The sequence below is a fragment of the Podarcis liolepis genome (genome assembly GCF_965112155.1).
Source record: "Podarcis liolepis genome assembly, chromosome: 1".
Classification (NCBI taxonomy): Eukaryota; Metazoa; Chordata; class Lepidosauria; order Squamata; family Lacertidae; genus Podarcis; species Podarcis liolepis.
In genome coordinates, this window is record NC_139554.1 from 23,339,063 (window position 1) to 23,355,616 (window position 16,554).

General features: G+C 43.7%; 1 protein-coding gene across 3 annotated transcripts in view; it reads left to right on the forward strand.

Moving 5' to 3' along the window:
- The window catches only part of CCDC88C (coiled-coil domain containing 88C), a 103,819-nt gene that overhangs the window by 67,420 nt on the left and 19,845 nt on the right, over positions 1 to 16,554 (forward strand). For all 3 annotated transcript variants that reach the window (XM_083500632.1, XM_083500631.1, XM_083500633.1), the window contains 8 exons: positions 1,666 to 1,803; positions 3,395 to 4,465; positions 6,050 to 6,177; positions 7,702 to 7,843; positions 9,342 to 9,530; positions 11,039 to 11,200; positions 12,650 to 12,927; positions 13,604 to 13,747. In XM_083500632.1, the coding sequence (XP_083356758.1) occupies positions 1,666 to 1,803; positions 3,395 to 4,465; positions 6,050 to 6,177; positions 7,702 to 7,843; positions 9,342 to 9,530; positions 11,039 to 11,200; positions 12,650 to 12,927; positions 13,604 to 13,747 (2,252 nt within the window). The remainder of the gene's footprint in view (positions 1 to 1,665; positions 1,804 to 3,394; positions 4,466 to 6,049; positions 6,178 to 7,701; positions 7,844 to 9,341; positions 9,531 to 11,038; positions 11,201 to 12,649; positions 12,928 to 13,603; positions 13,748 to 16,554) is intronic.

Consider the following 16,554-nt stretch of genomic DNA (forward strand, 5'->3'; position numbering starts at 1 on the left):
ACTACCGAGGTGCCCCCAACTGCGCTTGCGGCTCCAGAAGAGACACGTACAGATGGCGAGGCCCCACCTACACCTTCCTCGCAAACTGCCAGCGTGGAGCCGAACCAAGCCGTTTCAGAACAGACTCAGACCACTCCACTTGCGGAGGCTCCACCCACAGCAGCGGATCCAGGGGAGTTGGTTCCAACGCCACCTAGGGTTGCACCACAGCCTCAGCGAGAACTGTGTGGCCCTCCGGACTTGGCTACCAGTCCCCGGCGGTCTGGCAGAGTTTCCAAGCGCCCAACGTATTTAAAGGACTATGTTGTTGGACAGGTATCACTGTTGGTCTAAGTATGGGAAATGTAACCGATATGCTTTTGTGCCTAATTGAACCATTACGCGTAGTGCTGTATATAAGGAAACCATTACGATTGTAACTAACGCCTTATCTCGGTGGGGAGGGGTGTTATGTAGTGTAGTTTCCCCCTGGGCCAACAGGGGGATACTGTATATAGTTTTCACTCAGGTCTGTAGATAGTTTTCACTCAGGTCCGCGGCAGTTATTTTAGGCGGGAACTCTGGGCTGTGGTGGTTACAATGTTGACAGCCGGCTGCCTATAAATACAGGCCGGCTGAGCTGTTCTCAGTCAGTTCTATTTCAGCTTACCACAATAAAGAGCTACTTGGAGAAATCGCTGTGCCGGCTGCTATGTCAACCCACGACTTAACAATAATAATAAATGATAAAACATCAAACATTAAAAACTTCCCAAAACAGGGCTGCCTTCAGATGTCTTCTAAAAGTCAGATAGTTGTTTATTTCCTTGACATCTGATGGGAGGGCATTCCACAGGGTGGGTGCCACTACCGAGAAGGCCTCTTCAACTGCCAGAAGGCCCTCGGCGCTGGACCTCAGTATCCGGGCTGAACAATGGGGGTGGAGATGCTCCTTCTGGTATACTGGGCCGAGGCTATTTAGGACTTTAAAGGTCATCACCAACACTTTTAATTGTTCTCAGAAACATACTGGGAGCCAATGTAGGTCTTTTATTTTGTTTTGAACATTTCATTCACCATTCTGACAAAAAATTTCCATAATGCAAAAAAATTTCAAGGGGGGAGGGGAAAAGCTTGGGGAAAAACTGTTTTTATCTGGGTCTCCACATCTCCACACCAGAGCACTGAATGGGGAACTCTGCTAAGGCAGTGACACATTTGAGGCCTACCCCTTCTGTTCCTGAGAACTTGTGATACAATTCAAAGAGCTACAATTTTTCAGTAAGGGCATACCTGAGAATCCTGGTGCACACAAAATGGGTATTTTTGTCCATTGCCCATTGGATAATCCTGGTTTCTGTATATAACATGTAACTTGGCTGATAGGGATGAAAACATCTAGTTTGGGGAATGACAGACACTTAAAGGTTAAAACAATGTCAGTTTCCAGCACTGAAGTTCTACTGCAAACTGAAGTGAGACATTCAGCAACCTTGCAGAAGTAAAAGGTTGCATTGTTTATATATACAGAGATAGAGACCCAGTTTGTTGAAACTTGTTGCTTTGAAAAAAGTACCGTTGAATGGACAAATATGCAAGTATTTACATTCTCATAATGTCTTTGCATGTGAACAATGTTTGTTCAGGCTTGCATATGATATATTGTGGTAATTTTCTCCCATGCAGATTGAAAAGCTGCAGAACCAGATTGAAAGGGAGAAGCAAAGTAATCAAGACTTGGAAGCTTTAAGCGAGGAGCTGCTAAAGGAGAAGGAACAGCTTCAGGGCAAGATGGAGACCTTGAAAGCTGACAAAGAGAGACAGGTGCTTGCAGATGTAACCCAGAGGCATGTTTGCTTGGTTAGTTGGCTGGTTGGTTATTTAGAAAGACTTCTTGGCCCACAAATAAAAAAAGGCACCAAAACTTCTTCCTGCCAGGAAATTAGGGCTCCGCAGGATCAAAACATGAAGCATTTCAACTTATCCATCACAGTCCACATGGGTGTCTCCACACTTTCAGGTCACCTTGACTTGCCAGTTTGAGTGAGAGTCAAGAGGAAGTAACTCAATTTTCATACTGCCAGAAGCAAAATTGAGTTGCATAAGCAGTTGTGTATGGATCAAATTTATAAAAATGCTGAAAGAATTGCATCACCCTTGCTGCTGTTCTGAATAGCTTCAAGAATTCATTGAAACAACGAAAACTGCCTTATACATTATATTGATCCATCTAACTCAGTTTTGCCTACCCTGACTCCCATAACAGTCCACAGGAACTCTCTTGCAAAGTGACAAAACCAAAATCCTAGGTATACCTAAGTAAACAACTCCCATTGTGCTTGCTTAGTCACATCATCTGTTTGAGTAATATTTGGGCAGAATAAAGAGTAAACACAACTCAGTTCAAGGTGGTGTGGAAATTTCCACAGAAAACCGAAACACTCTGCTTCCCCAAGGTTGATTGGGATATCCCAGACAGATATCTCAGGCCATCTCCTCCACAACTTTAATCCTGCATTGGGAATGTCTTGACACTGACACTGCCATGCTCTGTTACCCCGGGACCTCATAGCACCTCCAGCCAAACCTAAAATGTTTGGCCTACAGTACTTGTCACAGAGGTGCTAACTGCTATCAGGACAGCGTGTCCATAGTGCTATGAGATTTAATTTTATTTACTTATTTATTTATATACCACCCTATACCTGGAGGTCTCAGGGCAATTGAAATGACACAAAATAGAGCAAAAGGATTATTGAACCAGGTGTATAGTATTTATACTCAAGTATGGGTGGTTCTGTGGTGTAAACCACGGATCCTAGGGCTTGCCGATCAGAGGTTCGGCGGTTTGAATCCCCGTGATGGGGTGAGCTCCCGTTGCTCGGTCCCAGCTCCTGCCCACCTAGCAGTTCAAAAGCATGCCAAAGTGTAAGTAGATAAATAGGTACCGCTCCGGCAGGAAGGTAAACGGTGTTTCCATGCACTGCTCTGGTTCGCCAGAAGTAGCTTAGTCATGCTGTCTACATGACCCGGAAGCTGTCTGTGGACAAACGCCGGCTCCCTTGGCCAGTAAAGCGAGATGAACGCCGCAACCCCAGTCATCTGCGACTGGACTTAACGTTCAGGGGTCCCTTTACTTTTACTTCTTGAAATAATGCAATTTCATCATGTATCTCACCTGTTTGGTCTAGGCTGTGTTTCTTGAAAGGTGAATTCCCAAGGGCTTGTTTGAAGCTTTCTGGTACTGAATGCCTGGGAAGGTACCATTACATTTATGTCCTTCTCATGGACTTCCCTTAGACATCTCATTGGCAACTGGGGGAGCAGAATGCCAGACTAGTTGAGCTTTGGGTTGGATGCAGCAGGGCTTTTTGTGTTTGCCTAATATACCATCTTGTTTTGTTTCTGAATGTAGATAAAAGACCTAGAAAAGGAAACGGACCATCTCAACCAAGTGGTTTTGTCTCTGAGGCAGAGGTCTCAGGTCAGTAGTGAGGCCAGGGTGAAAGACATTGAAGTGGAAAACAAAGTACTCCATGAAACGGTTACAGAGACCAGCAGCAAGCTCAGCAAGCTGGAGTTTGAGAAGAAGCAACTGCAGAAGGACTTCGAGCAGGTTAAAGAAAAAGTGGAAAGAGTAGAGGAAATGGACAAGGAGCTTCATCGACTAGAGAGGGAGAACGAGCAGCTCACAAAGAAAGTTGCTGCCATGAAGATCACTACGGAGAAAGTACAGGTTCTTGAGGAACAAAACGGGAACTTGGAAGTGGAAAACAGGAAGCTGAAAAAATCCCTGGACACCTTGCACAATGTTTCTGTCCGGCTAGAAAGCCTAGAAAAGGACAACAAGGAGCTAGATGAAGAGAACCTGGAACTCAGGAGAATGGTAGAGACAATGAAGTTTGCCAGTGCAAAAATGGCCCAGATAGAAGCAGAAAATAAAGAGCTAGAAAGAGAGAAAGAAGAGCTCAGGAAAAACGTGGAGATGTTAAAGATTCTGATCAAGAAATCGGAACGGCTGGAGCTGAGTTACCAGAGTGTGAATGCTGAGAACCAAAGACTCCAGCAGATTATAGAGAACAGCAGCAAGAAAATCCAGCAATTGGAGAAGGAACTGGAAGGCACTGAAAATGAGAACCAAACCCTCCAGAAAAATTTAGAGGAGCTGAAGATCTCAAATAAGCGGTTGGAGTGGCTGGAGAAGGAGAAGAAACTGTTGGAGCAAGAAGTGTCCCAGCTGGATAAAGACAAGAAGATACTGGAGAAGGAGACAAAAAGACTTTGGCAGCAGGTGGAGCTGAAAGATGCTAATTTGGACGAGAACACTGCAGAATTGGCAGCAATGGAGAAGGAAAAGAGAACACTAGAAAGAGAACTGGCTAGGTCCAGAGACTTGTCTCATAAGATGAAAGACTTTGAAAAGGACAATAAAGATCTCCTAAAGCAACTTGCCATTGACAAGAGAACACTAGCTACATTGAGAGAGGTGAGTACATGTAACATTAGTGTCTTTGTCCGAAGTGTGCATTTTAGCATGTAGCATATTAGAACGTTTTATACAGGGTGAGTCCTTTAAAAGAGGCCCCATGGATACAGAGTACAGTGGTACCTCGGGTTACATACGCTTCAGGTTACATATGCTTCAGGTTACATATGCTTCAGGTTACAGACTCCGCTAACCCAGAAATATTACCTCGGGTTAAGAACTTTGCTTCAGGATGAGAACAGAAATTGTGCTCTGGTGGCGTGGCAGCAGCAGGGGGCCCCATTAGCTAAAGTGGTGCTTCAGGTTAAGAACAGTTTCAGGTTAAGAACGGACCTCCGGAACGAATTAAGTACTTAACCCGAGGTACCACTGTACACATATTCCATGGGGCCTCTTTTAAAAGACTCACCCTATATATAACGTATAGCCAATGCAACTGAGGGAATTAGGGGGACACTATGTGGCCATTTGGAGCATAACATCTTGTCATGGCCCAGAGAGGGGGCTGAATTCTCATTACCATTTCTGTTGACCTCAGGCTTGTTGGAGCCACTTTTTAAATTTTTTTACTAGAACCCCAAGGTCTGCCAACCAGAGCCAAGTAGAAAAGGCATTAGACAACACAAAATAATTGAAGAACACTGTGACCCCTAGAAACTTGTTATCTGCAACTGAGCTGAGCTTAGCTTATAGTCCTTTCCCCCCAGTGTCTACCTTTGTTAACTTTCTTCATTGCAGCAGCCTAATGTAAATGAACAAAGTTCATTTGTTGTTGTTCATTTTTGAACTAATGGAAGTTCAGATCCCAATCTACCTTCTCCTCACCCCCACAATAGGTGATGTGCACTCTCCTCTGTGATCCACAATCTAGATGTTGTAGAGTTATTAGTAAATCACTGCCTAGTGCCGACCTGATTTCTGAATCACAGAAGAGAGAGTCATATTTCACAGGCAGGTTGTGATTTCAAGAACACAGAACATCGAAGTCGTAAATCCTCAGCAAAGGTTTCTTCACAAATTAAGGCCTGGTTCACACAGTTAAAATAGGCTGGTTCCAGAGTGACTTTGCTCAAACACCTGCTAAGATATTAAGCCAAGTTAAACATGAGCCTTTGGCTTGTACACAGAGCCTCTTTGATTCCTCTTGTACTGTGGCCCACAATTGAACTGGGAAGTTCCCAGTTATCCATATCTGTTTGTTTCATACAAACTGACAAATTTTACAACAAGCCAAGATACCAAACCATACTTCAGAGTTCTTATTATGTCAACTTTTTTGAAAGCTGGTATCATACTTTGCCAGTTCAGACTAAATGTGCAACTATGGTTAATTAAGGACTATTTGGTTTAACTGTGGTTTATCACAAAGATAAATGCAGTTCTTCATCCAGTGCAAATTTTTATCTTGAGAAGTATTGTACAGTAGATGACATAGTTTTTCTTCCCAATAGTGACAACTGTGCAAGAAAAGTCTTCTGTGAAGTGGCCCAGAGGGCTTCCAAAATCTAATATTGTTGTAAAGAAAAGCAATTATGTTGTTGCTTTCACTGTTAGGCTACTAATTAAGTTTGTTCTTATTTGCAGGATTTGGTTCTTGAGAAGTTGAAGAGCCAGAGATTGTCTAGTGAGATGGACAAGTTGGACCAGGAACTGGAGAAGATCGGATTAAATAAGGAGCTGCTCCTAGAGACTGATAATGGCAACAATGAGAAGTGAGAAGACCACCTTTTTGTTTTGGAAGGATTTCTGGCACATTTTGCCTCAATTTCCCCTCATTACAATTTCCCAGGTTCTTTGTACTCTTGTCAAAAGTTTGTGGGATTTCTCCTATTTGTTTCTTCTAAAGGAACTAAATTACCACATTACTTGTTTCTTAACAGAAGCTTCTATAGGTAGATGAAAGTCCCCTATTAGTCCTAGAGTTGCTGTGAGGTTGACTTTCTCTTCAAACAAGGCTGTCAACAGAGATGCCAGTTGCACAGATGTAGGGACATCTTGCAAGCCATAGTGAATTAAATATGAAGTTTTAGCTTCACTGAGTTTCAGTGAGATCAGGGATTTACTTACCGTAAATATTGCAATTTTGCCAAGTAATGGTTCTGCTTTCCATATCACTTGCTATTTGAATTATTCTCAGGGAGATGTGGATACATGGCATCTGCAAAAATATCTGTAATGTAGTAGAATGGCATGAGCACAAGGATTTACCTTTATTTTGCTCTCCCTTCCAACTGCACTGTTCACCATAGGTGGCAGTGCTACTGTATGTTTAACCCAGTGTGGGGCCCAAGTAGGTCCTCCAGGTCGCCTTGTGTGGCCCACCAAACCATTTGGGCCAAGGCATGCACACCTGCCCTAAATGTGTAGCATCACGTATCCCATCAAGTACCATTGTGACTGGCCCAAAAGGGGTTTTCCCTGTGCTTTGCTGATTGCCAGGGCTTACAGAGTGCTGTGTACAAGGGCTTCACAAGCCCCAACTATCAGCTGGCACAGTACTTGAGAAGAGCTTGCAAACAGAGATGCACAGGGGGTTGTAAGCCCCAGTGATCAGCTGATCCTCAGGACTTGCAATGGGCTACGGCTTTGCCTACACAGTTTGATTTGAAGCTTGACATCATTGTGATGTCAGGAGATTGAAAGGAGCATAGCTTCACCCACCTGTCAAACTTGGCCCTGGGGGTTGTAATGCAGGAGATAAGAATCTGGCCCACTGCCCTGCCCATACCCAGTTCTCTATACCTGGTCTAGCAGCATGCATCCATGGATGCCAGTATACAAGCCCCCACCCCAGGCCAGTCCCCATACAGCATCCTTATTCTAATTTAAGGGACCCCCTGACCATTAGGTCCAGTCGTGACCGACTCTGGGGTTGCGGCACTCATCTCGCTTTATTGGCCGAGGGAGCCGACATACAGCTTCCGGGTCATGTGGCCAGCATGACTAAGCTGCTTCTGGCGAACCAGAGCAGCGCGGGGATTCGAACCATCGACCTTCTGATCGGCAAGTCCTAGGCTCTGTGGTTTAACCCACAGTGCCACCCACGTCCCTAACCCCATAAGTACATCTCTGCAAATGAGAAAGTAGGATACTGATGGAAAGTCAATGGTTCTGTGGGCTCTTTTCTAATATTCAGGAAGAATGGCTGAAACGCCTCAATATGGCAGAATTTTTGCACCTCAGTATGGCAGAATTTTTGTGCCTTTCTCATTACTGATATGGTCATTGTTTCACAGGAAGTATAAGATACTGGAAAGCAAAACTGAATGTGACCTAAAGACAACGCTATCCAATAAAGAAGAGAAAATTGCTGTATTGGAGGCCCAGCTGCAAGAGTTTCTCACCTTGAATCAGCAGTTACAGAATGAACTAAACACCGTAAGAGGGAAACCTTTGCTTCATAATATAAAGGGTGAAACTGCATGTTATGAAAAATTGATTATTTGAAAAGCATGTGGGCCACTTTTTATTCTGGAGAAAAGCGAACTGTGGAATTTGTACTCCATCCAGGTCATGAAATTGTACCCCATGCACACCAGTTAACTGCCTATCGTGCCACCACCCCTGGCTGCTCTTTGCCTTCAAACACGCTGTATGCAGGGACAAATAGCAACTTTGTCTGTTTGTGTAGTTCCATAGAAAACCCATGTGGGGCCCTGACTGGATAAAATAAAAGTGCATATCAACAAGAAGCTTGGCACAAAGTTTAGATGTTTCATTAGCTTGCATTATGATGTTTCTTCAATCTCAACTCAAGAAAGATGGCCTAATTTATGCCAACGTAAGTTACATTGTCTTGATTTACCCAGTTCCAAACTCCGTTCAGGAGGAATTTCATTTGCACTACCCTTTTTTACCATCTAAATTATGCTGAGATGCTAGGTCATGTGACTGAGCTGAAAGAGATTTGGAAGGGGTGTAAGTCTCTCTTTGTCCTTTTCTGCCTGCATCACACCCCTGTAACCCACCTTTTTTATACATTGACTTAATATATACAGTCTCAGGGATTTACATTGGTATATCTTCAGCTTAGCCAGGAAAGCTCAAGATCTGTTGAATCCAAACTCTCCCATCGCAACAGATTTTGGGTTTGGATCATAAAAATCCCCAAACTGTGTGCCGGGATGCATTAGTGTTTTTTGAAATGGATTAAAGGTTCCTGTAAGATCAAAGCATATGCTCACAAAGGAGTGACCTCTGCTGAGGGTAACTAACTCTACTCCATTTGTGAATGAGATGTGGTTGGATCATCTGATCACACCAATACAGGGAGACCAAATTACATGTCCTCAGAGAAGGGTGCCCATTGATTTGCTGAATGAGTCAAGAGGGACACTCAGAGCAGTGGCTCAAAAAAGAAATGGGTTAGGCATTTCTGAGGGCAAATAATATTGGGTTCCATCACTGAAGAAGTCTTGTTTTCATCTTCATACCTAAAAGTAAAGCTTTTGGGATGTAAGAGCAAAGCGTCTCTCTTGTTTTAATTTATAATAAATGTTGCCTCTCCTATAAGAAGTTTGGGAAATACTGGCCTAATGAAGTCTTTAAAAACACAAATTATTCAAGAGATAGATTGCAGAAATTCAAGACCCAGAAAGCAATGACAGGTTGTTATACCCAATGTACCATCAGTGTAAAAACAGTTGAAAACAGGTTTCCATATACATTGCAATGTTTGGGTTAAAAACCTCACAAATATTAATAGAAAAAAGCAATAAAAAGTAGTAGTTAAAGTGATGAATGCTGAATGTTTTCAACAGATATATATGGTTGTGATCATCTGTTTTTTGATAATGGGTTTAGGGTTAGGCTAAGTTACTCCTGTAGACTTCACAGTTCTATTTATTGGCATATTTACAAACAACGTGTATTACAGATGAGGAGGCACTTTGAAGGTGCCAAGCAGAAGCAAGAGGATGGAATCCTTCTGCAGAATTCATTGAAGCAGCCCAATGAAAATTTGGTTTCCTGTCATCAGACAAAGGAAAAGTGGGAAAAGGGACACAAAGAAGCAACAATGGAGCTTCTGAAAGTAAAAGACAGAGCTATAGAACTGGAAAGGAATGTAAGTTTTGTCCTTTACTGGGTTAGCTTATTATGTTCATCCTGTGCGATGCACTGTAGCCAGTGTTGCACTAAGGTGAATTCACTTAGTGGTATACTTGTTCCAGCAAAACACTTTGCTGACGGTGGAACCTTGTTGCACAAGAGACATGCATAAGCAGGTTGCTGATAGCTTTGTTTCACGATGCATCGCTCAATCTGTTGTGCAACAAGTTTCTTCGAGTGCAGCTGTTGCATTGGGTTCTTCTGTTGAGCAGCTTTAAAACTCACCTGTCCACGTTAGCGTAAGAGTCCTGGCACTAGCAGACAGACAGTGTTGGGTACAGCCCATTGATGGTTGATTTCTGTGTATGTGTGCTGAGAGGGAATGACGTGCCAATTACACAAGCCTGTGGCTCTGAAAGCTCTGACATATTTTCCTATATGGAACTTCTCTCTGTAGGAAAATCATAATGTGTGGAGCATCCCTTATTTTATGAATCTGTTTAAACCTGTATTTCTCCTCATTATGGTAGCAATCTCAGAGCAGGTTACATTAAAAAATAATCAAAATACAACATGTACAATGTAACATCATAAATAAATATCCCACGTTACTCTCAGTACCTAAAACTAAAATATTGACAGCAAACAGGCAGTAATGTTCAGCAAATGCCTGAGCAAAAAGGTAGGTCTTCAGCTGGTGCCCAAAACTCAATATATTTGATGCCAGCCATATCTCTGTGAGGAGCCATAACTGAGGGGCTACCCCTGAGAAGGTCCTTCCTCTGGCATGCATTTTCAGAATGCTTTCCCTTCATACTTTATGTCAGTCTTCTACAGTATTACACCTTCTCCCATACAGAGCTCAATGAATGTGCCTGAATAAGAAAGAGGAACAAAGCTCTCTTTTCTTTTGCAGATGCTCGTTATTAAGGCTGGTGGTTTCCAAGCTTCCACCTACAGGCAACCCTTTCCATATTCAGTGGTCTGCCAAGGCATTCATGCATTCTGCAGAAATTGCTGGTGCACATTTGATGGTGTTTGCGCACACTGTTGACACTGTATCGGAAGAATGAAAATGTGACAAAACATACTCAGCACACCTTTGTTTGCATATTGGAGATGATCTGCATTGGTGGGCAATTCAAGAAACTGTCCTGACATTATAGACCTTGTCATTAAGACATCCCTGATTAGCTTCCTAAGGGTCCCAGTTCTCTCTTGAACACAGCTTTAAACCATTGATTTAGGGGAAGAAGGATGAAAGTCCACTACCATTGCTGCTTCATTACCTGTATGAAAGTCTGGGGTTCAGGGTACTTGCAACCATTATTTCCTGCTTTTTTCTTTAACATAGGCAGTATTGGCCCCACTTTAGCATCTATAACTTTTAAGGGTACTCATGAGCTGTTTGCTTGTGAAAAATGGAAGACTGTGTAGGCTCCCCTTGCATCAGAGATGCTCTGAAGAATCTGTAGCTGCTGAATCTTTTTCCTCCTGCCTTTTCATTTCTGTTTCTCCTATCAGAATGCAGCCTTACATGCAGAGAAGCAGCTTCTGAAGGAGCAGCTAAGGCATTTGGAAACCCAGAACACCTCCTTCAACAATCAGATCCTGACACTACAGAAGCAAAATGCCTTCCTTCAAGAGCACAACACTTCCATGCAAACACAAACAGCCAAGCTCCAGGTCAGGAAAATCCCTACTGTGCACATCTACCAGAAACATTTTAGGTGGCTCAGTTTAAAATGGGATGGGATTAGCCAATTTCTAGCATCAGTCTTATCATTTTGAGTGTCCATCTGGTGGTAAAGAAAGATTACCCTCTCCTACAAGGTTGTGAGATTAATACATTGGTGTATTTTCAGGGAAATTGAGGTATGTTTTGATTTTATGGGCGTGATTCAGCTTATGACTTCTGCTTATGCAACGGGGCTTTCTCCCCTTTCCTCCCACCCCCCCACCCCCAAAATTGGCACCACGGTGGTCAGGAGAACCCCCAGAACTGAGGGAGGAGAGGGAGGATCATTCCCTCTAGCAAGCTGAAATGTTTGTGCTAATGGAACGAGTGGAAAAGCACAACATTGGATTTCACCCTTTCTTTTGTTCTTGATTTAGTGCTGTTACGTAATTTGGAAAACTTAATGCACAGGTGGAAAACCTGATACACTCCAAATATTGTTGGATTCCATCTTCCATCATTTTGTGTGATACAGTTCTCAGCTCAAACAAACCAACAAACCAAAATGTGCTTAAAAGTGAGCTTGTTGGCTGTTGGGTCAATCCATTCCTTCCCATTCCCACCAAAGGTAAACATCGGAAACCTGAGTTTGTTGTTAATGGATGTTATATTGCATATTGCAATATAGCATGCACATCTAACAACAATATTTATTTTAAAAATGCATATATTAGGACAAGATGCATTTAGAAAGGCTTGTATTGGGATCAAAATTTATTTTAAATATCCATTTTATGGTTAAAATACATATTTAAATTTGAGTTATTATATCGATTTTTTAAAAAATGAAAATGAAGGACGGAATGGACTTGTGAACACACACGTGCAAGACTTGACACAATCCAGAGACACACCCCTCCCTAGTATGTGTTCCACGGGGGATAGAATTCTGCCCTCCCCCCCCCCCAAACTCCACTCCTTTAATTTCCTCCCCAGCCCAGCTCGGAAGTATAAAATATTTAACAACAATTGTCAGATCAGGGTACAGTACTGATAAAATGCAATAAAAACCATGCAATCAGTATGCAGTAATCAATAAAGCAAGCAAGAATACATACATAATCAAAGGACTCATTGCAAAGTGCAGCAAGACAAAGTCAACCAAAGGCTTGGGTGAATGAGTAGGTCTTCAATTGGCACTGAGTCAACACAAAGCACACCTGAAAAGGAAGGAAATTCCGCAGTCAGGGGGTGCCTGGGTAATTAATGCCTTTCTTCAGTTGCTCCTTATTGATTCCCCTGTCAAGAGGACATTCACACTAGATCTTCGCATATGAGCAGGTAGGTATGAGAGAAAGGTTCTCTATCAGGCAGTGGTGTAGCAGTGCAAGCACCTTTTATTTAATTTACCCCTGTGTGCTGATGAAACGTTTCTTGATTCTCTGAGAAACTTTTAGGTGGAGAACTCAGCCCTAAATTCGCAGAGTGCCTCCTTGATGGCCCAAAACGCTCTACTCCAAAACCAGCAGCTGACCAAGGAGAACGAATGTGACAATCTGTTGAAGCAGAAAGATCAGCTCAAGGCAGAATACGAGTCCCTCCTGCAAGACCACGAGCACCTGGCCTCGCTGCACGAGCGGCAGTCGACAGAATATGAAACGTTGATAAAACAGCACAGCTGCCTCAAAGCGCTTCATAAAAACTTGGATCTGGAGCACAAAGATCTGGGAGAAAGGTTAGTGGGTCTTGCATAGCCTCTTGGAATAAATGAGTTATTCACATCTGAAGCCCCCCTGGGGGATTTACTGCAGGATGGGGTTGTAAAAAGGGTTGCCAACTTAAAAAAACAACAACTCACAAAAACAGGTCTCAGCCTTTACTTAGCAGTTTGCTCTGCAGATATTAGCAGATGATGTTTCCATGTAATGAAAAGCATCACTTGCAGATTTCAGCAGATCAAGCATCTGTTTGAAAGCACAACAACAGGCCGATCTGCACATTCCCCCCCCCCCCCCCGATGACTTGGCAACCTTCTCAAGTTCCTTGTGTTGGAAATATTGTATGTGCCAGTAGTTTCTCCTGTATCAGATGTTTGAAAATGTGTGTGTGTGAAAATATATAAATTACAATGTATGTGGTTTAAGTACATGGAATAAACCAAAAAAATATGGATGTTATCCAGCCATAGATAAGAACTTTCAGGTCCTATCAATCCGAATCACAGACAATTAGGCATGGAAGAGAAGTTCCTAACTTTGGTTGCATTGTGGCTTATGCAAATACATAAATTTACAATAGACCACCAGAATCTGTTGACACAGAGAAAATTAATCTCGATTTTCTGAATCATGTTTTAATCGTGAGACGCATTAAGGCAAAATGGCAGCCATTCTTTTATCTATTTCCTGCAGATATAACAGCTTGATACAACACAAATCCAAACTGGAGGAGCTGGAAATGGTTTTAAAAACAGAAAAAGAGGTTCTGCAGCAGGAAAAGAGAGCAAGTGCACTAGTGACCACGGAGAACCAGAAACTGAGAGAAGAGCTGGAAAGGTACACATCCTCAGAAATTATGCCAGCCCCTTTTACATGTTACTGGGCAACGCGGTACATTCCAGATAATAATAATAATAATAATAATAATAATAATAATAATAATAATAATAATAATAATTTATTATTTATACCCCGCCCGTCTGGCTGGGTTTCCCCAGCCACTCTGGGCGGCTTCCAAAAGAATATTAAAATACTGTGATACATCAAACATTAAAAGCTTCCCTAAACAGGGCTGCCTTCAGATGTCTTCTAAAAGTCTGGTAGTAGTTGTTCTCTTTGACATCTGGTGGGAGGGCGCCACTACCGAGAAGGCCCTCTGCCTGGTTCCCTGTAACTTGGCTTCTCGCAGTGAGGGAACCGCCAGAAGGCCCTCGGTGCTGGACCTCAGTGTCCGGGTAGAACGATTTGGGTGGAGACGCTCCTTCAGGTATACTGGACCGAGGCCGTTTAGGGCTTTAAAGGTCAGCACCAACACTTTGAATTGTGCTCGGAAACGTACTGGGAGCCAATGTAGGTCTTTCAAGACCGGTGTTATATGGTCTCGGTGGCCGCTCCCAGTCACCAGTCTGGCTGCTGCATTCTGGATTAGTTGTAGTTTCCGGGTCACCTTCAAAGGTAGCCCCACGCATTGCAGTAGTCCAAGCGGGAGATAACCAGAGCATGCACCACTCTGATGAGGCAGTCCGCAGGCAGATAGGGTCTCAGCCTGCGTACCAGATGGAGCTGGTACACAGCTGCCCTGGACACAGATTTAACCTGTGCCTCCATGGACAGCTGTGAGTCCAAAATGACTCCCAGGCTGCGCACCTGGTCCTTCAGGGGCACAGTTACCCCATCCAAGACCAGGGAATCCTCCACACCTGCCCGCCTCCTGTCCCCCAGAAACAGTACTTCTGTCTTGTCAGGATTCAGTCTCAATCTGTTTGCCGCCATCCATCCTCCAACCGCCTCCAGACACACAGGACCGTCACCGCCTTCACTGGTTCTGATTTGAAGGAGAGGTAGAGCTGGGTATCATCCGCATACTGATGAACACCCAGCCCAAACCGCCTGATGATCTCTCCCAGCGGCTGCATGTAGATGTTGAAAAGCATGGGGGAGAGGACAGAATCCTGAGGCACCCCACAAGTGAGGGCCCAGGGTCTGAACACTCATCCCCCACCACCACTTTCTGAATACGGCCCAGGAGGAAGGAGCGGAACCACTGTATGACAGTACCCCCAGCTCCCAGCCCCTCAAGACGGTCCAGAAGGATGTTATGGTTGATGGTATCAAACGCCGCTGAGAGATCCAGCAGAACTAGGAAACAGCTCTCACCTTTGTCCCTAGCCCGCCGGAGATCATCAACCAGTGCGACCAAGGCAGTTTCAGTCCCATGATGAGGCCTGAATTGGCCAGATAGAGATGCCTAAAGGGCTACATTCAGCCCATGGGATGAAGGTTCACCACCCCTGCTATATTGGCCTCCAACAGATTGGAATTCATTAACACTAGAGGACAGCAGCTTAGCTTCCCCTGCTTTGGGATGGCATGGTTTATCCCATATCATTGCTAGGGGTGTATACAAACTTCTGCCCAAGTGAGCCCACCTCATTGAAAACAGCAACAACAACAGTAATAATTTTATTTATACTCCGCCCATCTGGCTGGGTTGCCCCAGCTTCTCTGGGTGGCTTCCAACACCCATAAAAATAAATATAGAACATCAAACATTAATAGTTACAATCGGATCTTACATAAAAAGTCACAATAACTCAAAATAAACAACCTACTTCAAATAAAGCGGTATTCAACAATCCACTAGAATCTAACAGTTAACAGCAAAATCAAACATCAGCAAATAAAAATTAAACAGTCCACACCTATCAGCTACAATAAAGAATTACCAATCTATAATCAAGAAAAATAACAGCAAATCACAATGCATAAAATACCACAAAACATACAAAGACCTTGCAAAAGGATCAGATTGAAAAACAAGGACACACAACCCATAAAACTATCTTTAAAAACTATCCCTGAGCTACTCTGTTCCCAGCTGCCTCTGCTGCTCTCAAAGTCATAGTCTGGGAAAGGCTTCCAGGGCTGAAGGGTGGGGCAAGGCAGGTGGAAAAGCCATTGCCTGCAGAAAAGTCTCTCTCCTCTCAGTTCTATGTAAAAGGTGAAGGAATGCGGGTGGCGCTGTGGTCTAAACCACTGAGCTTCTTGGGCTTGCCGATCAGAAGGTCAACAGTTTGAATCCACACAACAGTGGTGGGCTCCTGTTGCTCTGTCCTAGCTTCTGCCAACCTAGCAGTTTGAAAGCACACCAGTGCAATGAGGGGCCACTAGAGGCGCATCGGAAGATGTCTGACAATAACATCTCTCCGACCCACACGAGGTAATTAGGCTGTGATGGAAGTAAATAGCCTCCCTACCCCCCCAAGGTTGTGGGGGGGGCTGCCCTTGCCTACTGTGCCCTATACCACCCCCAAATTTGTGGGGATGGGGGCACTAGGCAGAATGCCCTCCTGTGGATCTCGGCGCTCCTGGACGCTGTCTTTGATCCATGCCTCTAGCTGCAAGAACTTCAAAAGAAACAATTAGGAGGAAGTGAATGCACATATTTCAAGGAAGGAGGGGGAGTAAAGACTGCTAACTGAAGAGATCTCTGATAAACAAGACAGGTCGGAGGAACAAGATAAATCATGAGAAGATACGCCAAGACTCGGTATGGCAAAAGGACTTGATGGGGGAGGGGGGAAAAACTTTCCTTCTTTTTTCCTCTAAGTGATTAACCAAGAATCCCCACCCCTCACAAGTCA